Source organism: Salvelinus namaycush, chromosome 14, assembly GCF_016432855.1.
Source record: "Salvelinus namaycush isolate Seneca chromosome 14, SaNama_1.0, whole genome shotgun sequence".
In the NCBI taxonomy this organism is placed as follows: Eukaryota; Metazoa; Chordata; class Actinopteri; order Salmoniformes; family Salmonidae; genus Salvelinus; species Salvelinus namaycush.
The window spans coordinates 30,941,363-30,967,628 of NC_052320.1; the positions used below are offsets into that span (position 1 = coordinate 30,941,363).

The 26,266-nt window shown below is 40.7% G+C and overlaps 2 protein-coding genes across 3 annotated transcripts; both read left to right on the forward strand.

Moving 5' to 3' along the window:
• The first annotated feature begins 8,983 nt into the window (after positions 1–8,983).
• si:dkeyp-110g5.4 (uncharacterized protein LOC561637 homolog) lies at positions 8,984–13,977 on the forward strand. 2 transcript variants are annotated; one of them, XM_039008385.1, is made up of 4 exons: positions 8,984–9,101; positions 10,834–11,457; positions 11,687–11,869; positions 12,311–13,977. In XM_039008385.1, exons 2-4 carry the CDS (start codon positions 10,861–10,863, stop codon positions 12,938–12,940), a joined length of 1,410 nt encoding a protein of 469 aa, XP_038864313.1. In that variant the 5' UTR covers positions 8,984–9,101; positions 10,834–10,860; the 3' UTR covers positions 12,941–13,977. The 2 variants fall into 2 exon arrangements, with proteins under 2 accessions (XP_038864313.1, XP_038864314.1); XM_039008386.1 differs by having other exon boundaries at positions 8,984–11,457.
• A 730-nt stretch (positions 13,978–14,707) lies between these two features.
• igf3 (insulin-like growth factor 3) lies at positions 14,708–25,756 on the forward strand. The gene is made up of 4 exons (XM_039008387.1): positions 14,708–17,183; positions 18,758–18,902; positions 23,378–23,565; positions 24,612–25,756. The coding sequence occupies exons 1-4, from the start codon at positions 17,127–17,129 to the stop codon at positions 24,864–24,866; spliced, it is 645 nt and encodes a 214-aa protein (XP_038864315.1). The 5' UTR covers positions 14,708–17,126; the 3' UTR covers positions 24,867–25,756.
• Positions 25,757–26,266: the final 510 nt, after the last annotated feature.

Sequence of the window (26,266 nt, forward strand, 5' to 3'; positions counted from 1 at the left end):
CATTTATTTTCTGTATTGAATGTTTAATTCCAAAATACAATAATTCCAGTGATAACATGTCATTTATATTTTTATGACAATGTTCCTAGGTTTTCCTGTTTTGTCCTAGACGGGTAGGTATTGAGTATGTTGATGCATTGACTAAGCATCTTAAGATATGTTTTCTGAAAATATTTCAATTTGACTGATTAGCATTTTTACAATGTTTGTATTTCTGCCTTATCAGCTTTTGCACCTAGGTTTTCTATTTGTTCTGCAAAGATTGATCACAATTCTATCCACAAAATGCATGCAGATACTTGTTGGCTCCCTTTTAGAGTAATTTATTTTATAATGGACTAATGTAATGTTAACATTTGGTTAGGTAGGCATAAGTGTTTTTCTGTCTACGAATAAAAAATATTGTAACTAAAAAAGATGTAATAAATAATATTGTCAGTAGATGGCAGTGTTGTTGGATTCTATGGAGCTGCAAGAGGAACTGCCCCTCTTTACCTTCAGGCTCTGCTCTCCTCTCTACACCCCAACCCAAGTACTTTGATCTGCCACTTCTGGTCTCTTGGCCATCCCACCCCTACAGGATGGCAGCTCCTGCTCAGCCCAGTCCAAGCTCTTCTCTGTCCTGGCACCCCAATGGTAGAACCAGCTTCCCCCTGAAGCTAGGACAGCAGAGTCCCTGCCCATGTTTTGAAAATGAACTCTTCAAATAATATTTTAAATAATCCCACTGCAGCCCCCTGTACCCTCCATCCAAGAAAAGCCTTTCATGACCTAAGACTCGCACTCTTACTAATCAAATGTATTTATATAGCCCTTATATCAGCTGATATCTCAAAGTGGTGTACAGAAACTAGCTTTGACTTTGCTGATAGCTATGAGTAAAAATGTACTTACTGTGATTATGTGGTTGTCCCAACTAGCTATCTTAAGATGAATGCACTAACTGTAAGTCGTTCTGGATAAGGGCATCTGCTAAATGACTAAAATGTGTAGGCCTGGACTCAATGGAACATGGAACAGAAGGGTGGTTGGAGAATTAAGTTTTCTACATTTAGACTCAAGGACTGTTTTGAAAGACTTGAGTATATTGTACAGAACCTGGTGCACATAGATATTCTGAAAATCCTCAGTTTAACATAAAATACTTTTTTGCTTTATATTTGTTTTGTATTAAATAACATGTTTACATGTTATTACAAATGCATTATTTAGTTGAATATATCCAACGATTTTGTGCAATGGGACTTGTATAATGACAACTTAGTATAAAATCTGTGTATTTGGCTTTTTGTAATGACTGTATTTGTAAAAACTTGTGCACTATCAAAATAATGTACAGAGCTTGCTAAAATGAAATAAGTGATACACCCAAGTGTAGGGCTAGAGTAGACTATACCAAATATGTTTTATAACTAACCCAAGATAGACAACAGCCTGTCACAATGGACAAAACAAGCAAAGAGGTGGGCAGAGCCAAGCACGAGCTAGCGAGAGCCTAACTACAATTATTTGCATATTTTCGTTAGGGAACGCCTACAATGCAGTAACTCAATACGCCCTTGTACTCCTTCTAAACAATGCTTTTTTGAAACATTGGCAAAGGGTAAAGTCTACAAAACTACGTCCACTCTGTTTATAACAGATTCTAGTTTTGGAAACAAAACTTTATTGAGATCATATGTTTCATCGATAAGAAAAGTAGATTCTCGGCCAGAATCCATTTCGCTCCATCACGCCGGCCACTGGGCTTCTTCTCACCTCCATATTTGATAGTGTATGGAAACTCCAACCGGATACTTAACATTTATTCATCTGGTGAAATATCTGTCTCGTGACTATACTGTACATTTTCACTGGCTCTGAAAACAGCCCTCCTAGTGGACACAGGAAGTTACCGCCACAGTGACTGCAGTGAAAAGTCAGTAATACACCCACACCCTTTAACAATAACCCTTAACCTTTTACATTTCAACCAATTGAAAGGGGGAGGGGGGGGTAGTTAAACAGTGTTTTTCTACATTTTTACAAATAAATGAAAAGCTGAAATGTCTTGAGTCAATAAGTATTCAACCCCTTTGTTATGGCAAGCCTAAATAAGTTCAGGAGTAAACATTTGCTTAACATAAGTTGCAAGGACTCAGTCTGTGTGAATAATAGTTTTTAACATGATTTTTGAATGACTACCTCATCTCTACCCCACACATAAAATTGTCTGTAAGGTCCCTCAGTCGAACAGTGAATTACAAACACAGATTCAACCACAAAGACCAGGAAAGAAAACGGTGGTTTGATTCATTCTGAAAATTGCCACATTCAGTTCTTTAACCCATGGTAATGTTGGAAGGTTAGTGTACATATAATTATAATAGGGAGAATAGTGTACAATAGTAGGCTACACCCTCGTCTATTGCCTGCACTAACCATGGAACTGTGTGATGACAGCCAAGTATTGCGCCATGCGTCTCTTTAAAACTGTTATGGCTTGGTCTGCTACTCCATAACGATTTAATTAGCCTACATTTTTATATTATCAACAGTTACTAATGATCCTCAGCAACAACCACATGGCCGTGACAGCATTTACAGAGGAAGCAAATAAATGTCAATTAAACAATGTCATTTAATGGAATGATAATGCAGGCTATACCAACCCGAAGGGAATCAACACTAAATTGGCAGTTGAATATGTGTGGTTATTAGGCCTACTGAAGGTCGAAACTGATAGTGGCTAATATTTAACATGATAGAAATAGGAAACAAAGAAAGCCGGGGTAGCCTATAATTAAGTCATTCGAGAGGGCCCATCCCTGCATGTTAAAAGGCTGTACAATTTAATTTCTGCATAATGGCACATTATTTCTTAAACTTTACTGTGGGAAAGTTGATATGTTGATATGCTTCATTTTGCTGCCAAAAGACTGGTTTCACATTTGTCTCTGGCTATTATGAGGTAAAGTACAGTATATCTAGAACAAGAGTCATTTATATTTACAATTTCCTTATCCAAACGGATTACTCATTTACCTAGCTCTTATCAATAGCTCTTATCAAGTTGGAAATTACAGTGCATTGAGAATGGTGTTATTTCTACCGAAAAAAATGAAGTAGGTGCTTTTTCCACTTGGAACCGGTAGGTGCACAAGACCTTATTCATGGTTTCCTGATGTGTAAAGGTGGTGGACTTATTAGGGAATTAAGTCGAGGACAGAATACCATTTGTCTGTAGCAGTGGAGGCTCCTCAGAAGAGGAAAGGGAGAAATATCCTCCTCAGTAAATTTCAGGAAGAAAAAAAAGAGTGAAACATTAAAAAAGTTATAATTTTTAGATAAAACTATAGTAAATATATTCACGTCACCAAATAATTGATTAAAACACACTGCATCAGATAATTTATATTGTACTGAAAGCATAAGCTACAGCTAGCTAGCACTGCAGTGCATAAAATGTGAGTAGTTGAGAGAGAAAGACAATAGTTGAACGGTTTTGAACAAAGTCAGTTCTTTAAAAATAAAGGAGAAGCCAGAGAGAGATTTTTTTTCTTTACTTGCACTTGCACTTGCAGCTAGCTAGTTTAGCCTACTCAAACACTCAGCTCAAACAGAGGGATGCTATGTTAGCTAGCTGGCTATGGCTATCCAACACTGGAACTCTTCCAAGTCAAGGTAAGCTTAATTTATTGCTACCGTGGCCTGCCAATATAACTGCTAAACTGTTTGCTGACTGTACACTGTACTGTATGATTGTAGCAGGTTTACTAACGTGTTAGTTCTAGTAGCTATGTTGACTAGCTATGATGTTAGTTAATATGGTGACAATGATGTAGTCTGTGTGTAGCGGTTATGATATGAAGGTTTGGCTTGTAAAGGTTTTTTTGCCTGGTCACAGATAGCTCATGTGTTGTGGACTGAAGTCCACACGTGAAGGGAAAAGGTGAGAGGAGAAGAGCGCGTAGATGCGAGAAGGAATTCTACAACAAGTAAAATGATCATGCTGTTTGTATGTGACTGCTATGAAAGTTTATTTTTTATTTAACCTTTATTTAACTAGCCAAGTCAGTTAAGAACAAATTCTTATTTACAATGACGGCCTACCAAAAGGCAAAAGGCCTCCTGCGGGGATGGGGGCTGGGATTCAAATAATAAATATAGGACAAAACATACATCACGACATGAGAGACAACACTACATAAAGAGAGACCTAAGAAAACAACATAGCATGGCAGCAACACATGACAACACAGCATGGTAGCAACACAACATGACAACTACATGGTAACAACACAACATGGCAGCAGCACAAAACAGGGTACAAACATTATTGGGCACAGAACAGCACAAAGGGCAAGAAGGTAGAGACAACAATACATCACGTAAAGCAGCCACAACTGTCAGTAAGAGTGTCCATGATTGAGTCTTTGAATGAAGAGATTGAGATAAAATTGTCCAGTTTGAGTGTTTATTGCAGCTCGTTCCAGCTGCTAGCTGCAGCGAACTGAAAAGACTAGCAACCCAGGGATGTGTGTGCTTTGGGGACCTTTAACAGAATGTGACTGGCAGAACAAGTGTTGTATGTGGAGGATGAGGGCTGCAGTAGATATCTCAGATGGGGGGAGTGAGGCCTTAAGAGAGTTTTATAAATAAGCGTCAACCAGTGGGTCTTGCGACGAGTATACAGAGATGACCAGTTTACAGAAGAGTATAGAGTGCAGTGATGTGTCCTATAAGGAGCATTGGTGGCAAATCTGATGGCCGAATGGTAAAGAACATCTAGCCATTCGAGAGCACCCTTACCTACCGATCTATAAACTACGTCTCCATAATCTACCATGGGTAGGGTGGTCATCTGTATCAGGGTAAGTTTGGCAGCTGGGGTGAAAGGAGTGATTACGATAGAGGAAACCAAGTCTAGATTTAACTTTAGCCTGCAGCTTTGATATGTGCTGAGAGAAGGACAGTTTACCGTCTAGCCATACTCCCAAGTACTTGTATGAGGTGACTACCTCAAGCTGTAAACCCTCAGAGGTAGTAATCACATCTATTGGGGGAGGGGCATTCTTCTTACCAAACCAGATTACCTTTGTTTTGGAGGTGTTCAGAACAAGGTTAAGGGCAGAGAAAGCTTGTTGGACACTAAGAAAGCTTTGTTGTAGAGTGTTTAACACAACATCCAGGGAGAGGCCAGCTGAGTATAAGACTGTATCATCTGCATATAAATAGATGAGAGAGCTTCCTACTGCCTGAGCCATGTTTCTGATGTAAAATGAGAAGAGCATGGGGCCTAGGATCAAGCCTTGGGGTACACCCTTGGTGACAGGCAGTGGCTGAGACAGCAGATTTTCTGACTTTATACACTGCACATTTTGAGAGAGGTAGTTAGCAAGCCAGGCTAAAGGCCCCTCAGAGACACAAATAATCCTTAGCAGGCCCACAAGAATGGAATGGTCTACCATATCAAAAGCTTTGGCCAAGTCAATAAAAATAGCAGCACAACATTGCTTGGAATCAAGAGCAACGGTGACATCATTGAGGACCTTTAAGGTTGCAGTGACACATCCATAACCTGAGCAGAAACCAGATTGCATACCAGAGAGAATACTATAGACATCAAGAAAGTCAGACAGTTGATTATTGACAAGTTTTTCCAACACTTTTGATAAATAGGGCAAAATAGAAATAGGCCTATAACAGTTAGGATCAGCTTGATCTCCCCCTTTAAATAACGGACGAAGCGTGGCTGCCTTCCAAGTAATGGGAACCTTCCCCAGAGAGGAGAGACAGGTTGAAAAGGTCAGAGATACACTTGGTGATTATAGGGGCAGCAACATTAAAGAAGAAAGGGTCTAAACCATCTGACCGAGATGTTTTTTGGGGGTCAAGTTTAAGGAGCTCCTTTAGCACCTCGGACTCAGTGACCGCCTGCAGGGAGAAACCTTGTAGCGGGACAGGGGAAAAATATGGAGGAGCATCAGGGCTAGTTGCATTAGAAGGGGTGGGAGATGAAAACATATTGGATGGGCAAGGAGGCATGGCTGAGTTAAATAGGAATCCTGACTTAATTTTTGTGGTGATTAAAAAGCTCAGCCATGTGCTTCGTGTCAGTAACAACCACATCATCAACTTTAAGGGACATGGGCAGCTGTGAGGAGGAGGGTTTATTCTCCAGGTCTTTAACCGTTTTCCAGAACTTCTTGGGGTTGCTACAAGTGAAATGTGTTTGCATGTGATCAGGTGTTGGAATTCATTCCGCCGATTCTGTTAAACATTTTCTTAAATGGAACGAAACTGGGATAAAACTACCTGAATTTGTCCAATAGAAACTCTCGTTTTTAACTGGTGGACTAATGATTACACCCTAGATCAGCTAGCTGCAGGCAAGAGTGTGCAAGGCAGTATTGAATGTGTCACTGTCACCTTGATTACTGTAATTTTTCCTCGACCTGTGCACCTACATTGTAAACTTTAATTTATAGGCTAGGTTGTAGCAACCTCATGATAGGTATCGGGAAAATTTGAGTATCATGTAGTAGCCTAAACCTATCGCAGTTACATTGAGCTGGGTGAATGAATATGGAATATGAACGACAGTCATGCAATATGCTAAAATAGAAATGAGGCCATGCTCATAAAAAAAATAATTGGCGTCCCTCATCTTAAACGTCACTGATCAGTGAGTTTTAGGCTTTTCTTTTAGGATATTTACAGAAAAAGAAGTCCTGGATGCTTTGCTAGCAATAGACAACAAGAAATCCACAGGGGCCGACCAATTGCATCCTGGTCTGCTTAAGTGTGCAGCGCCCATCATTGTTGGCTCAATAATTCATATGTTTTATTTAACATTGTTATCAGGAAATAATCCAACATTAGGGAAATAGGCTTTTGTGGTGCCACTCCATAAAGGTGGGGATAGTAGTGATCTTATCACCCCATTTCAAGACTTCCTTGTGTAGCTAAGATTCTTGAATCCTTGGTAAATGTACAGCTTTGCTCTTTTTTTATCTGAGAAATGTATTTTGAATATAAATCAATCAGGGTTTAAGCCTGGGCATAGTATTATTACAACAACCACTTTAGTTGTTTATGAGCTTGTCAATGCTTTAGACACTAAAATAAAATGTGCTGCTTTGTTTGGGTACATGTCAAAAGCGTTTGATACTGTTGATCATGCTATTTTATTGAATAAGTTGTCCTCGATAGGCCTGAGCTCTGAGCCTGTTCTTGGTTTCATGATTATCTTAGTAACAGAACTCAGGCTATCGTGATGGATGGAGTTAAATCTGAATTTCTTGAAGTGCATAAAGGTGTACCAATGAGGTCGATTTTGGGACCTGTTCTCGTCCCTATTTATATAACCACCATTGGTCAATCAGTAAAAAATTGTGAACTTCATCTAAATGTGGATGATCCTATTATGTATGCTATTTCCCCGACTGTTGATCTCGCTGTGCCAAAACTACAGTCAAATTTTATAGCTATACTACTGGTAAAAAGTTTTAGTCTTTATTTTCACTATTTTCTACATTGTAGAAAAATGGTGAAGACATCAAAACTATGAAATAACACATATGGAATCATGTAGTAACCAAAAAAGTGTTAGACAAATCAAAATATATTTTATATTTGAGATTCTTCAAAGTAGCCACCCTTTGCCTTGATGCCAGCTTTGCACACTCTTGGCATTCTCTCAACCAGCTTCATGAGTAATGCTTTTCCAACAGTCTTGAAGGAGTTCCCACATATGCTGAGAACTTTTATTAAAAATAAAAAACTGAAATATTACATTTACATAAGTATTCAGACCCTTTGCTCAGTACTTTGAAGCACCTTCGGCAGTGATTACAGCCTTGAGTCTTCTTGTGGATGATGCTACAAGCTTGGCACACCTGTATTTGGGGAGTTTCTCCCATTCTTCTCTGCAGATCCTCTCAAGCTCTGGCATGTTGGATGGGGAGCATTGCTGCACGGCTATTTTCGGGCCTCTCAAGAGATGTTCAATCGGGTTCAAGTCCGGGCTCTGGTGGGCCACTCAAGGACATTCAGAGACTTGTCCCGAAGCCACCCCTGCGTTGTCTTGACTGTGTGCACCAGTCGGAGGTCCTGAGCGCTCTAGAGCAGGTTTTCATCAAGGATCTCTCTGTAGTTCGCTCCGTTCATCTTTCCCTCGACCCTGACTAGTCTCCCAGTCCCTGCCGCTGAAAAACATCCCCACAGCATGATGCTGCCACCACCATGCTTCACCGTAGGGATGGTGCCAGGGTTCCTTCAGATGTGACGCTTGGCATTCAGGCCAAAGAGTTCAATTTTCATCAGACCAGAGAATCTTGTTACTCGTGGTCTGAGAGTCTTTAGGTGCCTTTTAGCAAACTCCAAGCAAGCTGTCATGTGCTTTTTACTGAGGAGTGGCTTCCGCCCACATGCAGGAATTGCGGGCCACAATTGCACCTTCTCTGCTGGCTTCCCTTGTATTTAATGTTATGGACAGCAACAATGTCATACTCTTTTTGACCAGACAGCATCAGATAGATACACCACACATACTGAGACAGAGGGGTGCTGTTTCGCTCGCTTGGATGCTTTCTCCAGTGAGATACATTCAGCCTCTTGCAAATTGAAGAAACATTCTGAAACACAGAGAGACTAAAGCAAACATTTTTTTGGGAAGCCTGGCTTCTTCCCTTGGCATCCATGAATACACACCACTGATAATTAATATACTGTAGGCCTACAGTTTGCCATACAATGTGTGACTATTTTTTGAAGACCTTTAAAAAACGTGACCCGGAAGTGATTCTTTACTGACGCTAGTTTCACACAGGTTTGTTTGTAACGATTTGATTTATACAGTTCGATATACACAATATATCATTCACTGTGCACATTTTTCATAATTTTCGCCGTAATTGTTCATTTACAAAGTACACAGGACGGGACTCTGAAGGAGTGCAAAAATCTGTGACCCGGAAGTACATCGTTACCCTTGCCTGTGTGACAGCGTTAGCTGCTGGAAACATTTTAGGTACCTCTTGTTCGTTTTTTAAAGTTTAGTCAGGCTTCTGCTTAGCTAACCATTTGATTTGTTTTTATCGGGTCCACGCTAAGCTCAGGTAATATGCAAAACAACGATAAACTACTGGCTATTTTATTGTCACCTAGCTAACTACTGTAGTTAGCAGGTGCGTCGCATTATAAATAGTTTGCATAACTAACAGTTAGCTACGTAATGAGTCAACTAGCTACAGCTGAGCTGGCTGTAGTGCATCAACTATCAAGTCGTTTTTATTCGTGTACATTTATGCCACGTTCACATGCTAGTCTGAACTAGGAAACTCGGAAATGTCCGACTACTAATTAGTGTGAACGCGGCATATATTAATTGACGCGCTTTCTCTAAACATTAACACGCATCGCTTATTGTAAGTTTTTGGAAACATACGGAACGTGTCTTTCATATCAGCGAGAAATCATTTTCAAAAAACAAAAGGTTACATTTACTACACCTTTTTATAGGGTTAGTGTTCACACATGGCCATATCTCCATGTTACATCGCATGTTTACATAAAAAAATAGGCAGCCAACCTGTGCTAATTAGTTATCTGACGTGCCCCTGAACCCCTGTGTGTAAACATAACTGGTGAGAAAGTGTAGTTCGTCAGTTGGAGGCACACAGTATGTAGATCTGTGCAAAACTGCTACAGGAAGTGTAGCTCTCAAACTCTAGGCGGCAATCTGCCTTCTCCCTACAGTTTTCAGTCATTAACTTCGCCCACGATTACTGTGTGAACTACAATCCCGACTCTAATGTTTTATAAAAAGTCAATAATCATCGCTGTGATTCGTCTTTCGAAACATATGGCACTTTCATCAGCGAGAAAGAATCCTTCAAATAAAAAAGTTACTTACTCTAGCAGTTTTACATAGTCGAGGTACAGCTTCATCAATCTAACTGGTGCCCCCTGCATACCTACAGTATATGCATACCCTGCATACATACCTATATATAGCCTCGCTATTGTTATTTTATTGCTGCTCTTTAATTGTTTGTTACTTTTATTTTTCTTTAGGTATTTTTCTTAACGATGTTGTTGGTTAAGGGCTTGTAAGTAAGCATTTCACTGTAAGGTCTACTACACCTGTTGTATTCGGCGCATCTGACAAATTACATTTGATTTGTAGGTGCCTCCATCTGACTAAACTACACTTTCTTTACACTTCCCGAGTTACACTTACATTCAGTTGTTTGGAGCATGCTAATTAGCACAGGTGGACCCCTTGTCTTCCGTAAACAAGTTCTGGAACATGGAGATATGGCCATGTAGGAACACTAACCCTATCAAGGCGTGTATCAATTTAAACTTTTGTTAAAAAATATATTTCTTGCTGATATGAAAGAAAAGGTCCTTATACTTCCCGAAACTGTAGTTTTTGTGTCTTTTACATTTGGTTTTGTACACCAACTTCAAACAGCTGAAAATACAATATTTTTTGTTAATGAGAATATATTTCACAGTGGTTTAATAGTACAATGATTGCTTGTTTTGTCACATATACTGAAATTAGGCAGACTTAGAATTTTAGCGACCATGAAATGGAGGAGCGGTTTCTGTATGTTGCACCTTTAATGGTAAAGTCAATCTCAAGAACTAGCCAGAAATATGCATACCATCAAATAGTGGATCATAAAACATAAACAATGGAGCAAATCCCTTGATTACATTTTCACTTGGCTACTACGGGTTATAATATTTGCACCTATTTCAGTCCAAGTTGAGCACTGCCAATAACTGTATGCAATGTTCTACTATATGCGGCATAAGTGTAAACCATCTTTGCTATAGCTTTCAGCCAGCTGTAGACGTGGAAAGATGCAGGGCATAGACATCCTGGAGAACTTTGAGATCTACATCCCCAAAGAGGCAGAGGTGAAAATCACCTCTATTCAGACTCTGCCAACCTCCATCTTGAGAAGGATGGGGGTGCCCCACTCTCAGGGTGAGAGTGCAAAGAGAGGGTCCTCGCCTTTGGCCATGTGGATCTCGCCAGTGGTCATCCGAGAGAGAGGCTGTTCACCGACCAGCCCCACAGTGGACACTGCCAAGATTAACCTGGCCTCACTGGTGACCACAGAACCCAAGGCAGCTCAGGGTCCCTTCTTGATGCCATTCGTCTCCTCCAGCGGCACGGCCTTCAATGTCCTCAGGGAGTTCTTGCCCTCCAGACAGAACTTCCAGCAGGGTACTGCCACCCAGATTGAACCCATCCCCCATGGCCTGCCCTCTGTCCCCCACCAGGATGCCATCATCATCCACAAGGGGAGGATCTTCCTGTCAATCAAGAAAGCAAAGACTGTCAGAGGAAAGAGGCAGCACAGCCCTGACCTGGATAACTCGTTGTCTTCCGAGGCCCCTCAGACCACACAGCGAAAACTGATGTTCCTCTCACCTGCCAAGAAGAGCCAGAAGGTAAGGCCCTGTCATCTCCTGCTATCCTTACTGTTGCTCCCTCCTGACTGTACCCCATGCTCTTGAGAAATGTCTGTTTATGTATGTTAATATGAGACTAGAAACTGTTTGTGATATCAACATGATCAACTTGCTTGAAACTAGACGTCCTTGTGAGGTGTATATTTTTACAGAAAGCTGAATTCCTGTATTTTGACCTCTTCCCCACCCCCTTGTCTTACCACCTCAGTCCTGCCCCGCATCTCCAAAGCCGTCTCCTAAAAAGCCCCAGGGGAAGTGGGCATTGCTGCAGAGGTTCGGCCTGACCCACCAAGTCCAGGTGAAGTTGTCCAGAATCCCCCAGGGGGACATTGCGCCACAGCAGACTGCCGAACAGGGTCACTCAGCGGAAGAGGATCCTAACACAGAGCAAGTGGGTACTATTGTCTCAGCTGTGCCATAGCATGTCAATACCAGATGTGTATGTGATATGAATCTCCTTGGCACTGCATTATTTATTTTGCTGATCAATTAATATCTTATAACTTGGCAAATAAATAATTAGAAAATGGACAACCTATTTCCACCTTGTGGTATGTGTGCTGTAGTTAATAAAGGCTAGGTTGAGATGAATATATGCTGATGATAAACCTCAAAGGTAGTCAGTCACTTATCAGCTATTTAGCTATTTTTGTTGTTGCTTTTTTAGCCTGTTAGTAAAGTTTCCAGGGAGCTGTCCTTTAACACACATGTACAATTATACAATTCTCACACCTCTCATAGAGAACAATAAAACTGGTCTAAGTCAAACATCTTAATCCTGTCTCTACCTATTATTATTATTATTATTAATTTATTTTTTCCCCCACCATAGGATCAAGTCATACGGAAGTTATTGAACGCCAACAGGTTGTTAAAGGAGACACCTGGCAGATGTCCTGAACAGGAGATGGAGTTGGTGACTCAAGAGGAAGACAAGCCTTTGAATGAGGAGACCCAAGAATCATTATCAAAGACAGCAAATCGGCACCCTTGCTCAAGCGAAGGCTTTCAGGGCAGAGGTGGGATTACCAGTGAGACAGATGATGATGCTCAGGAGGAGGAGGAGCCTGAGGAAGAGGGATGTCACAATTTGGGTAGTGTCAAACAACGACGAGTTGAAGACAAAGGTAAGAGTGGGGCAGAGGGCCAAGCCACCAATGGGGATGAGTCTGAGGTGGAAGATCTCTCTGTTACGGCTGTTGCTTTGAGTGACAGCTCACCTCCACCAGAGGCCCTGAATGCAGACCAAAGCAGTGATACGGTTATGCAAGTTGACTTCGCGGGGGACAGTGTTCAGAGTTGGACGGCGGAGTGCCCAATCATACCCGCTCTAGCCCCCACCCCCAAAGAGCACCATGGTTTTGACTTTGAGCATTCGGCCCGTGAGGAGAGGATCAACCGTATCAGGGCCAAACTGAGAGAGAGAGAGGCTGCCCTCAACAACCTACGCTCTCCAAGTTGACTGTCTCCAAAGTGGGAAACAGTTATTTCTAAGGGCCCTCACAGGTGTTGAATGGCATGAACGATTATTCCACACACTTTCATTTAAGCGCTGCTAGAACATCCATTGTGTAACTGGTAAAGTATTATTATTATTTGAATTTTTTTTGGAACCAATAAACTTCTCCACTCCTTATCTTTCAAGACCTGTGATCCATCATCTTATGATGGGCAAAAAAAAATTACGTTAGAAATAACTCAAATCTAAATTCTATAATTTTATTAGAAAATTCAGAAGGACTTTTTACTTTTCGTTTGATTATATCTGATGTGAAAACAGCGTTTGTTTGATCAAACTTGCCCAGCTATCGAATTTGAAGATTGGTTATTAGAGTTGCAGTTATTCTTTTAGGGCACGATTCAGACTTTTTTTTACACATTTTGATTTTGCGCACTTCTCAGTTGTTGGTGTTCAGAATTGATGGGCTTTGCAGGTGTGGCTCCCTTGCGCTCACTGAATAAATATAATTAAAATACTGAAAACCCTCCCACTTGCTGGCCAACAGATTTTCTTGTTGAGGATTCATTTAAATACTGTGTACCTTTTTAAAGCTACAATATGTACATTTTTGACCAGACCAAATTCTCATAGAAATTTGTTTTATAGATCTGTCATTCTCATTGAAAGTAAGTCTAAAAAGCAGTTCTATGTGCGCCATTTCTATGCTTCCCGTTCGTAAGTTTAGATTTAGCGTCTTTCGGTTTTGTACACCAGATTCTGACAGCTGGTTTAGATGGTACAATAATTCTCTACACCAAACATTGCTTGTTTTGTCACAATCTGAAATAAGGCAAACTTCGAATTTTAGCAACCAGAAAATGGCAGAGCAGTTTCTGAATATTGCACCTTTAATTCAAATTTTCTCGACATACTCATTAGAATATATTGAGAGAACGAGATCAGAATAGGGATCAATGAAAGACACAAATACTGCGTTGTCTTGTCTGTGTTTTTAGGGTTGTTGTGCTGTTGGAAGGGGAACCTTTGCCACAGTGTGAGGTCCTGAGCGCTCTTTAGCAGGTTTTCATCAATGTTCTTTCTGTACTTTGCTCTGTTCATCTTTCACTTGATCCTGACTAGTCTCCCAGTTCCTGCCACTGAAAAACATCCCCACATCATGATGCTGCCACCACCATTCTGCACAGTAGGGATGGTGCCAGGTTTCCTCCAGACGTGACGCTTGGCATTCAGACTAAATAGTTCAAGCTTGGTTTCATCAAACCAGAGAATCTTGTTTCTCATGGTTTGAGACTCTTCAGGTGCTTTTTGGCAAACTCCAAGCGGGCTGTCATGTGCTTTTTTTACTGAGGAGTGGCTTCCGTTGGGCCACTCTACCATAAAGGCCTGATTGGTCGAGAGCTGTATAGATGGCTCTCCTTCTGGAAGGCTCTTCCCATCTCCACAGAGGAACTCTGGAGCTCTGTCAGTGACCATCGGGTTCTTGGTCACCAACCTGAGCAAGGCCCTTCTCCCCCGATTGCTCAGTTTGGCCAGGCGACCAACTCTACGAAGAGTCTTGGTGGTTCCAAACTTCTTCCATTTAAGAATGATGGAGGTCCCCTTCAATGTTGCAGACATTTTTTGATATCCTTCCCCAGATCTGTGCCTTGACACGATCCTGTCTCGGAGCTCTACGGAAAATTCCTTTGACTTCATGGCTTGGTTTTTGCTCTGAAATGCACTGTCAACGGTGGGACCTTTATAAAGACAGGTGTGTACCTTTCCAAATCCAACTTACCACAGGTGGACTCCAATCAAGTTATAGAAACATCTCAGGGATGATCAATGAGCACAATTTCAAATCTCATAGCAAAGGGTCTGCAAAGTGATAGTTATGTATGTGGGTATTACTGACAGTGGCTAATATTTAATCCAATAACAATTGTCAAAACAAACAACTGAAAAGTCAGGGCATATAATTGAAACATTCTAGAGTGCATAAATCATCTCGGTAGGTTCGGAGTTACTGTCAATGTGCACAGGTTACCATAGGCTACAGCCTCGGCTTGAATCTCCAAATTTCAGCCCCTCAAATGATGAAGCCATAGGCCTACAATTACAATTCTGAATAACATCACTGCTGTTTATACTTCATTGTGGAAATACCTAACAAGTTGACATGCTTTTCAGTTTGCTGAAATATGACTGGTTTCACATTTTGTCTCCAGTGATCATAAGGTAAAATGTATTTAAGCAATTAAATCATATTTACAGTCCCCTTATCCAAATGGATTACTCATTTCCCTAGCTCTTATCAATGTATAAATGACAGTGCTTGGAGATTGGTGTTATTTTTATTGGGGGGGGAAATAATTAGCTTTTCCACTTAGAACTGACAGGTTGCTCGACCATCACAGTTTCCTCTTGAGTCAAGGTTGTGGAATTATGAGGGAATTCAGTCAAGTTCAGAATACAGCGTACCTGTAAGTCACACCTCCACCTCACCTTCATTTCTTTGATCTCCACATCAAATGCTTACCTTAGCTGGCACTGGCATTTCCCCTAGCACAAGTTCAAGGTCAGAATACGCATAGAGAGAAGTGCCTAAAAACTGAATAAAGTTCCATTCAAGCGTGTGTAACTCGGGTCTGAATTCTCCCTTTAGAAAAACAATTAGTTCTTTTTTTTCTTTTTTTTACATTTTGAACATTGTCACTCACTTGTGTTAAAAGTACAAGTTGTATCCTATTCTCCCCCCAGTTGGAACAGTATTTATACTGCGGGTTGAATATGTTTTGTTTTCAAGATGTTTGTTAGATGATACTACATAAGTTATTACTAGATGCTGAAAATGAGTCCCTCTCAAGTTGTTACATTTATAAGTGGAGGAATCATTCAGGAAGCACAACACCCAGGTCGCCACCTGTGGCAGCAAAGTCTTACTGTGATCGACTAGTCAATGGGAAGTTTGAGTTCTGCCAAATAACTTTTGTTTTGTGTCGTCTCATAACATCGACCTTGTGCAATAAAGCAACCAATGTTTGTACGAAGGCATTTTGTTATTTTTTTGGTTTTGTGTATCACACACGATCTGCATTTCCTCACCAGTAACATCTCTCCTGAACGCCACGTGCTATGTGTTCACTCTTACTCCCAGACAGTGTGCTGTAATGACGAACATACAGTGTTGTCAGTTTACTATTTGGACGGTTGCCCATAAGGGCTATGGGTCGAAAGTCATGACAGCAGTCAATGGGGTCGTAATTTTTTGGGCTGTTGTGTGACGGAGAATATCCCTGGAACTTCTCAGGAACCACATTTATATGTGACAATCCTCTGAGTTGCACAGTTTGACAGTAAAAAAGAAGACCTGGTTCGACTCAAATGATAGCAGTGGTGAACATACAATGTAATGTAAGTCCATCTCTTTCTCTTGTAACACCAAATTTGGCCCTTGAGGCCAGCCGCTTCTATTGGGCTTTTAATCAGCAAATTTAGACTTGGGATACCAGGGTCATGTTCGGTATGGCCCACTGAATCAAACTATTCTGTCTGGCAATGGGAAAATAGAACTTTAGGTAGTACCTCGTTTTCAAAGCATTTTCTCCTACTGAACATGGCCAGATGTGTGGACTCTGGCCAATTAACTAATAGAGTAAAATAAGACACGGGCTGGATTCAATCCATATCGCCAAAGATCTGCATTAAAATGTGAAGGTAATTAACGATGTGGCGTGAATGCAGTCTCCGCGACCATGGGAACATTGCCTTTTTAAAAGTGGATAGTGGATCTTCAGCGCTGCAAATTGAATAGAGCCATCCCTTAGTGTCTTATACTTTTCTCTAATCAATCATAGTGTGCAAAGTAAAGGCTTACCTTGGCCTATACAGTGTAACAGTCATTGTAAGTACTGGAGGTCATCCTAGGTTACAGTATTTTACAACCTGCAAAACCTTTTCAATTACCCTGGTCCCAGATTTGATCTGATCTTTTTTGGCATGACAATGAGAGGCAGGAAGTTGTCATGATAGTACTTTTGAGTACTTTTGATTTGTACACGATCCAATAGATTACAGCCTTTCTCTTTCGGCCAGGGAGGATGCCTAGAATGGAGGGAGGGAGCTACTGGTCCTTCCCCCTCTGGTTGTGAGTATAAGACTGCAGCTCCAAGGCCTTACTGCCTCTACGCCTGGACAGACAGACAAGATGCACTCCTCTGAGCCCTCACTACACTGGTCGTCTGCCAGAGGATGCACACTGAAGGTATGTACGGTCACCCAGGAGAACATTGAACTAATTCTGGAACAGTGGTTATTGACATTTATTTGTACTGTGAAGTTTTACCAGGTTTCAGGAGGTTGGATTTGGAGATAGTCTATTGAGCATGCTTTAGTCCAGGAATAGATTTATGCTAATCTGTCCGGGAAACCGGCCCAAAGTAGAAGTTGCATCAAGCTATTGGTCCCTAGTGACCCAATTTTCTTTACAGATATTGAGAACAGTTTTTAGTTTACAAACAACAGTGTAATATGCATGCTCTTATGTGGAGTTGTGGCTTTGCAGAAATTGAAATGTGATATTTTCACTGCATAGCATTTAAATATCCACCTACATGGTGGCAAATTTAGGGATGCACAGTTTAGCAAGTTCACATGATGCATCTTTGGCTGTGTGGGATGCAGTGAAATGTTATCTACCCAGTGCTTTTGAGGCTGCAAAGTGTTGTATTTGTCTGAATGTCATGAGCTGGAGGCCCTTCACCTCCAGCTCATGACATTCCTATCAGCAGACTGCACCATAGAAATATAATATATTTATGTTCTGCACTGCAACTCTCATTTGCCCAGTGGGTTCATTCAGTTGTTGTATTGCAATAATATAACCTGCATGGACAATTTTGACATCAGTGCAGCTCAAAATTAGTAGGTGCTTCTTGTCACCCTTAATAATGTACTTTCTATGAGCGTTGTATACACTTCATTATGATGCCATATCTAATCTACATGCATATTTGCTGCTTTTTCTGCAAGGAAGAACTTGGTATTGAAGGAGCAATTATGTCCTCAGTTGTAAAGCATCAGTGGATTGGATACAATGTCTACTTTTGGGTCCTTTAGATGTACATGTGAATGAAGTGTACAGGTGTAATGTAGGCCTCAGTAGAAATGGAGCATTCTCCTTTCTACGGTATCTTTCTAGAGGGGAGGGCAGAGTAGCCTTGCCAGAGTGACAGAAAGAGCGTGGGAGGAGGTGGTTGTATTTTAAGGCTGCTATCATCCATAATTCTATCCTAGCTGAATTATGAATCTTTATTTTGTAACTCGCTGTACTAAAACAAGCATCAAGGTTAATACGGGGTAACCGCTATGTGCTCTTTGCTTGATAAGGATTTTTTGTTGTTGTAATGTTTGTTGCCCTGCGTTGGTTTGTAATAGCTGTTTTGATAGTGTGCATGGAGACTCTCCCCCTACTTTATGTTGGGTTGAATGTCTTTGTCTTGAATATTTATGATGATGAGTTTCCTTGCTTATCAACTAAATAATAGTCTATAATTACTGACTGCCAAGTGTTAAGCTTTATTACAGTGAAACTTATAAACAGCAAATAAATTATTATTTTTAGGTTTTATGCCAACTTTTGTTTGCCACAATTGTTGTGGAAATGTATGATTTAAGCCTACGCTAAAACATGTTTTATCGTCAACTCAATAGAGCCTAATGTTTTTGTATGTGTTAATGTGCTGGTGTTAATAATGTAGTGGCAGCTTGGACAAGACCGTTGTGCTCAGTCAGATGAGTGGTGCTAGATATTGATTATTAAAGTGTATTCTTTCTTAGGTGCTATGTTGGCGGAGCGTTGGTGTGCTGTACTCCATCTTGTGCCTTGCAGCTCTACCAGACCATGCAGAGTCAAGAGCACGCTGTGGATCTGAACTTGTTGCCCACCTAGAGTTTGTGTGCGGAGACCGTGGATTTTACAGAGGTAAGGTTCCCTGTTGTCACCTTTTGTGCTGCTACTTGCCATTTAATGTCCCGCTGTTTAGATAGATGCTCCCTCTTTCTGTCAGAGAAACACCACATGGTCACTGAATCCCACTGCTGACACCAGTGTTACAACTCAATGTTCAATGCTCAGAAGAAAACGTATACTGGGACATTTCTTACAGGCAAATAGCCATTCATTTGAAGGGGGAAAAATAATCCCATGCTGAGACTTTAGCAGTATGACCAGACATACTATCCATAAGCCCTCTCACCTAATCACCTTTACCCTTATTCCACCAAGGCCACTTTCACAGCCTGATATCATGTTTCTTTCTCATCCAACAAGATGACAGAGTGCTTAGAAGAACATTTTGCCAACATTAGAGCGATAGCCGTAGCTATAACAATAAATAATACAACTGATTATGTGCAATTTTATGTAAAGGGAGTGTATTAAACAGGGAAAAAAGCATAGAGAACTGCAGTAGGGGAGAGTGGGGTAAGTTGAGCCAAAAGGGTAAGTTGAGCCATGCTGGTTTCTAGGAAACCATACACAAAATGTATCATTTGACCAAATATTTAGGAAGGCGTCATCATTTTATGTAGTCTCTGAAGGAAGAAACCACATGGAAAATGTGGTAAGCAAGTTGGGTCCAAAAAACATATTTTTATCAAGTCAAATTAATTGACTTGCTTGTATCTACACCAAAGTAGATAATTTTAAGATTGTTCTATACATCAAACGGGGTCTCTAAGCTTCAATATGAGGTCCTACACCTAGCAAGAAAGTGCATCCTTCTACTGTATACTGAACAAAAATTTCAAAGAGTTTGCCGAGTTAGTTCATAAGGAAATCAGTCAATTTAAATTCATATGGATTTCACATCACTGGGCAGGGTGCAGCCATGGGTGGGCCTGGGAAGGCATTAGCCCACCACTTGGGAGCCAGGCTCAGCCAGGCCCTGCCAATCAGAATGAGTTTTTCTTTATTGCAGACAGAAATACTCTTCAGCACCCCCCCACTCCCCTCAGACAATCCCGCAGGTGAAGAAGCTGGATGTGGATGTCCTGGGCTGGCGTGGTTACACGTGGTCTGTGGTTGTGAGGCCGGTTGGACGTACTGCCAAATTTTCTACAACGATGGAGGCTGCTTATAATAGATGATAAATTAACACTTAATTCTCTGGCAACAGCTCTGGTGGATATTCCTGCAGTCAGCATGCCAATTGTATGCTCCCTCAACTTGAGACATCTGTGGCGTTGTGACAACTGCACATTTTAGTGGCCTATTATTGTCCCCATGTGTAATGATCATGCTGTGATATGCCACACCTGTCAGATGGATAGATTTATCTTGAAAAACGATAAAATGCTCACTAACAGGGATGTAAACAAATTTGTGCTCAACATTTTAGAGAAATAAGCTGTTGGTGCGTACGGAAAATGTCTTATATTTCAGCTCATTTCTTCTATTCATTTTTGTCTCACATGATCTGTTCAGCTTTCCTGTGTCCTGCTCCCAGAGATTAACCGAGTGCTATTCACCAAGCATGGGTTGATTCACTCACATGTGAGGCCCATCCTATTGAAGTTTGAACTAGCCCTGATGTCACTATTTAGACTTTGAGATCAGGGTTGCCAGGTATAGCTGAAATGTCTAGTCCAATGACGTCTGAAAACCCGCACACAAGGCCTGAAAACAAGCCCCCAAAAAATGTTTGCAGCAATAGTTGCCACATTTATCCAATAAACCCTTTTTCCATAATGTTATAGAGCGAATTAAGGATTTATGTAATTTTTAACGCCAAAGGCTAAGAAAAAAAATTATTTTCTGATCAAAATAACAATTCTTGCGAGTTTAATGTCGCAAGAAAACATAAATAACCTAATTAAACTCTCCAGATAAATTGACATCCATTGATAGAAAATTAACTTGTTTTGACTGCAATGATTAAGCAATAGGATTTGTAGGACATAACCCTTAGTCGTGGTATATTGGCCATATGCCACAAAGAACAGCCCTTAGCTGTGGTATATTGGCCCCTGAGTTGCCTTATTGCTATTATAAACTGGCTACCAATGTAATTAGAACAGTAACAAGTATGTAATTATAAACTGGGTGGTTCGAGCCTTAAATGCTGATTGGCTGACAGCCGTGGTATATCAGACCGTATACCACGGGTTTGACAAACATTTATTTTTACTGCTTATAAATACAATTACATACAAAAACATACTTTTTACTGTTCTAATTACGTTGGTAACAAGTACATTTTCTTTATGATTTTGTCAAATATATAAAGTATAGATGGCCAAAAAAAACTACTTACAGTTGAAGTCGGAAGATTACATACATGCATTTAAACTATTTTTCACAATTTCTGACATTTAATCCTAGTAAAAAATTCCCTGTCTTAGGTCAGTTAGGATCACCACTTTATTTTAAGAATGTGAAATGTCAGAATAATAGTTGAGAGAATGATTTATTTATCACATTCCCAGTGGGTCAGAAGTTTACATACACTCAATTAGTATTTAGTAGCATTGCCTTTTAAATTGCTTAACTTGGGTCAAACGTTTCGGGTAGCCTTCCACAAGCTTCCCAAAATAAGTTGGGGGAATTTTGGCCCATTCCTCCTGACAGAGCTGGTGTAACTGAGTCAGGTTTGTAGGCCTCCTTGCTCCACACGCATTTTCAGTTCTGCCCACAAATGTTCTATAGGATTGAGGTCAGGGCTTTGTGATGGCCACTGCAATACCTTGACTTTGTTGTCCTTGAGCCATTTTGACACAACTTTGGAAGTATGCTTGGGGTCATTGTCCATTTGGAAGACCCATTTGCGACCAAGCTTTAACTTCCTGACTGATGTCTTGAGATGTTGCTTCAATATATCCACATCATTTTCCTGCCTCATGATGCCATCTTATTTTGTGAAGTGCACTAGTCCCTCCTGCAGCAAAGCACCACCACAACATGATGCTGCCACCCCCGTGCTTCACGGTTGGGATGGTGTTCTTCGGCTTGCAAGCCTCCCCCTTTTTCCTCCAAACATTGCGATGGTTATTATGGCCAAACAGTTCTATTTTTGTTTCATTTCTCCAAAAAGTACGATCTTTGTCCCCATGTGCAGTTGCAAACCGTTGTCTGGCTTTTTTATGTCGGTTTTGGAGCAGTGGTTTCTTCCTTGCTGAGCGGCCTTTCAGGTTATGTCGATATAGGACTTGTTTTACTGTGGATATAGATACTTTTGTACGTGTTTCACCCAGCATCTTCACAAGGTCCTTTGCTGTTGTTCTGGGATTGATTTACACTTTTCGCACCAAAGTACGTTCATCTCTAGGAAACAGAACGCATCTCCTTCCTGAGCGGTATGACGGCTGCGTGGTCCCATGATGTTTATTTGTGTACTATTGTTTGTACAGATCAACGTGGTACCTTCAGGCGTTTGGAAATTGCTCCCAAGGATGAACTAGACTTGTGGAGGTCTACAATTTTTTTTCTGAGGTCTTGGCTGATTTCTTTTGATTTTCCCATGATGTCAAGCGAAGAGGTGCTGACTTTAAAGGTAGGCCTTGAAATACATCCACAGGTACACCTCCAATTGACTCAAATGATGTCAATTAGCTTATCAGAAGTTTCTAAAGCCATTACATAATAATTTTCTGGAATTTTCTAAGCTGTTTAAAGGCACAGTCAACTTAGTGTATGTAAACTTCTGACCCACTGGAATTGTGATACAGTGAATTATACGTTAAATAATCTGTCAAACAATTGTTGGAAAAATTACTTGTCATGCTCAAAGTAGATGTCCTAACCGACTTGCTAAAACTATAGTTTGTTAAAACAAGAAATTTGTGGAGTGGTTGAAAAACGAGTTTTGATGACTCCAACCCAAGTGTATGTAAACTTCTGACTTCAACTGTAAGTACTTTTAAAAATATTTGTACTGAAGTACTTCATGCTACTGCTATTGGTCAATGGAGTTAGTACTTCATATGATTAAGACCATTCATATTGCATGCTACATATTTCAAGTGCACTCAAACATATATTTATCTTATGTCTTTGGGAGCTAATGTTAGTTCCTCTTAACACACTGACAGCAGATCACGATTTCATGGTAGGCTGTGTTTAAATTTTAGATAGAAGCAGGCCATTGGCTGCCTTCATCACGAGGGGTATATACGGGAGTTCTGATTGGTTCCAAGTTTAGCAGTTTGCACATTTGCCTGAGCAGACAGTTGAAATATACTTTTTCTGGGGAAATTTGCAAGAGTTGAACGTGCCAAAAAACTTAAAGTAATTATAATAATATTTAATTGTCATGTACAAAACAACAGCTGCTCCCTCGACGTATATTGATCAACTTCCTGATTTTTCAGCTTCAGCCCACCACCTGCTAGATGTGTATGCAACTCTTCAAGACAGTGCAGTGTTTCACGATCTGATCCAAATACTTTCTCTTGTTACAGCACCGAACGGACTTCGGTCCACCCGAGGGAATGGTCCTCGCCTCAGAGGGAATGGGACTCGGATGAGAGGGAAGGGAATTGTGGAGCAGTGTTGCTTAAAGGCCTGCGACCTGCAGCATTTGGAGAGCTACTGCGCAAAGCCAAAGCGGAGCCGACGACACGCTCCCCTCACGCCTCAGCAAGTTATGGTAAGAGACCTCACTTGGGTATCAACCAGTGGCGGATTTAGGTATAGGCGGCATCTTGCCCGGGGCAAAAAAAGTAGTAATGGTGTCATTTGCGCGATCGGTTTTCTATCGCTCATTTGCACATCACGCCAATGATATCATGTCACCGTGTGGGACTGTGGGTCAATTAACCTTGTCGGAGTGGGTGCCCTGATTCTAGTTTGTGATCTAGGCAGGCTACTGCCTGAAAGGTCTCCCACTCAGAAGTACGAGATGGAGAGGGGGGCAGGGTAGGTTGACCTCAGGTCTCCCCACTGGAAGACCGAGGTAGAGGAAGCGGTGGAATCTATCAAATTGCACAAGTCTTACTTTGTACAGTACTAATGCAATTAGTAAATCAGTCACACTACGAAATGCTACCAAATAAACCACAATTCATTCATAATACTGTGAATATATAGTTTCACAGACATATTGTTGACTTTTTTGTTGTTGTGCGAAATCGTTATAAATGAAAAATATAAAACCAGTCTGCACACCACCAAGGTGAATTGGTTTAGTTTTGACTCTTGGTTGACAGTGTTTGGGGGATGGGTATTGTATTGATGCTCCAGTGCCAAATCATCACAAATTTGTTTCTATTTGTCTTTGTTACTACTTTTTGATATTTATGAGTGTTATTTTTGTATCGATTTTTATTTGTGGTGTTCCAAATGTCTGAATAAAAAGGAGTTAGTGCAGAATGGTGCTCTTTTTTTGGCAGGGTTTGCTGAATGGGGGGGGGGGGTTGCCCAGGGTGCCATACAAGCTAGAACCGCCAATGGTATCATTCCCTTAGAAATGTTAAAAGTCAACCTCATTCTAAAGCTCTTACTTGGAAAGCCTTAGAATTGGTGTTTGAAAAGTTGAACACATCCAACCATCCGTCTAGCACATCCATAAAGTTGAACACATGCTCACACATACTAGAGGGGACAGCACATCCACAGGGTGTGGCTACTATTTGAAACCAGTAGCTCCCTCAATCTTGAATGTAAAACAACCTGTATTTACTTTGTCATTTCTAGGAGGAGCAATTTCAGACTGTTTTTCGGAGGAGAATAATGAACCACTGGAAACTTGAGTCAAGTCATCATGAAGAGAGGCAGACCCACAGTGTGCATCATCAAAATACTGTGCATTATGGACACCGGAGACCTCAAAGGGTTAGTGCTGAGGGGAACACAGCAAAAACACCAGACAAGGATTCCCTCAGACTCAAGAAATCCCTTCAAAGCAGCAGCAACAACAACACGGCCATTGTGATCTTTGACCTTTTTTGAGTCCAGCATTTCAAGAAACTAAGATGAACAGTCTGAACTGGGCACAAAATATCTCAGATCTTTTTATTCTTGGCTGTGAGACTGACAAGTCAATCCAGTACACCCAATGCACTTTAAAACACTAGGCAGAGGAACTGAGAAAAATGATCTAGTTCTGCTTTGTCATGTTATAAATTAAACATTGATATTTTGGATATATAATAAATTATGCGTAAGTTGCAGGACTTGTCCTGGGATTGTTCTGTACCCCTGATATTCTTTAGCAGCATGCCAAATAGTGTACATTTGTTTCAATTCTTCTTGCACTCTAACAATAGCACAATTATGTGAATGCATTATAAGTAAAGGGGAAGAAGTTATAAAAAATAATTTACATTCCAGAAGTAGAAGGTATTTACAATAAAATTGTGGTATCATACCTAGAATAATTCAACCCAATCGGTAATTACAGTGTATATAGTTACTTATAAAAGAAGCAAGTAATTCACAGGTTATTGTAATGACAATTTCACCATGTAAGCCAAATAGCCCCATAACATCAAAGATCCACCACCATATTTGACAGTAGCTATAGGGTTATTTTATGCTCATTGATTCTCATACATGTCAAACCCACCACTGGTGTGTGTGGCCAAATAGCTCTATTTTCACATCATACAACAAATGTAAACGCCTGGAGCATGCTAAACGGCACTTGGATTGGAACCAGTGCTTTGGTCAGATGACATGAAAATAGTGGTGGGTTTATCGTCGAAATGAGAGCACATGAGCAGAAATTTGCCCCATACCTACTGTCAAATATGTTGGTGGATCTTTGATGTTTTGGGGCTATTTTGCTTCCACTGGTCCTGGGGCTCAACGGTATCATGAACTTTACCCAGGACATTTTTGCCAAAAACTTGGTTGCCTCTGCCAGGAGGCTGAAACTTGGCTGCAAATGGATCTTCCAGCAAGACCATGACCCCGAGCACACATCAAAATCCACAGAGAAATGGTTAATTGGCTGCAAAATCAACATTTTACAATGGCCATCTCATTCTCTGGACTTGAAACCAGTTGAAAATGTGTGGTTTGGATTGAAGAGGGTAGTCTATAAGCACAGATGAATATCAAGGATCTGGAAGGATTCTGTATGGAGGAATGGTCCAAGATCCCTCCCAATGTGTTCTCCAATCTCAAACATTTTAGATGAGGCTCAGTGTCGTTATCCTCGCAAGGTGCGGTATTGAAAACGGGTGTCAATTTTTACCCCAAACTTTGAGAAAAATAAGTATTACTTGTTAAACAAAGTCTTTCTCTGAACAATTGTATTATAAAATTATGTAAATGTACAATATACAGTAGCTCAGTATTTAAATTATTTATTTTATACAATAATTTTTGCTCATCTTTTAAGGGTG

Bases quoted from the DNA above. Each gene is read 5' to 3' on its own strand.
- si:dkeyp-110g5.4 (XM_039008386.1), top strand. From the start codon at position 10,861: ATGCAGGGCATAGACATCCTGGAGAACTTTGAGATCTACATCCCCAAA. The intron at 11,458-11,686 runs GTAAGGCCCTGT...TTACCACCTCAG, and splicing joins CTGCCAAGAAGAGCCAGAAG to TCCTGCCCCGCATCTCCAAA. The intron at 11,870-12,310 runs GTGGGTACTATT...CCCCCACCATAG, and splicing joins AGGATCCTAACACAGAGCAA to GATCAAGTCATACGGAAGTT.
- igf3 (XM_039008387.1), top strand. From the start codon at position 17,127: ATGCACTCCTCTGAGCCCTCACTACACTGGTCGTCTGCCAGAGGATGC. The intron at 18,903-23,377 runs GTAAGGTTCCCT...CTCTTGTTACAG, and splicing joins AGACCGTGGATTTTACAGAG to CACCGAACGGACTTCGGTCC. The intron at 23,566-24,611 runs GTAAGAGACCTC...TGTCATTTCTAG, and splicing joins TCACGCCTCAGCAAGTTATG to GAGGAGCAATTTCAGACTGT.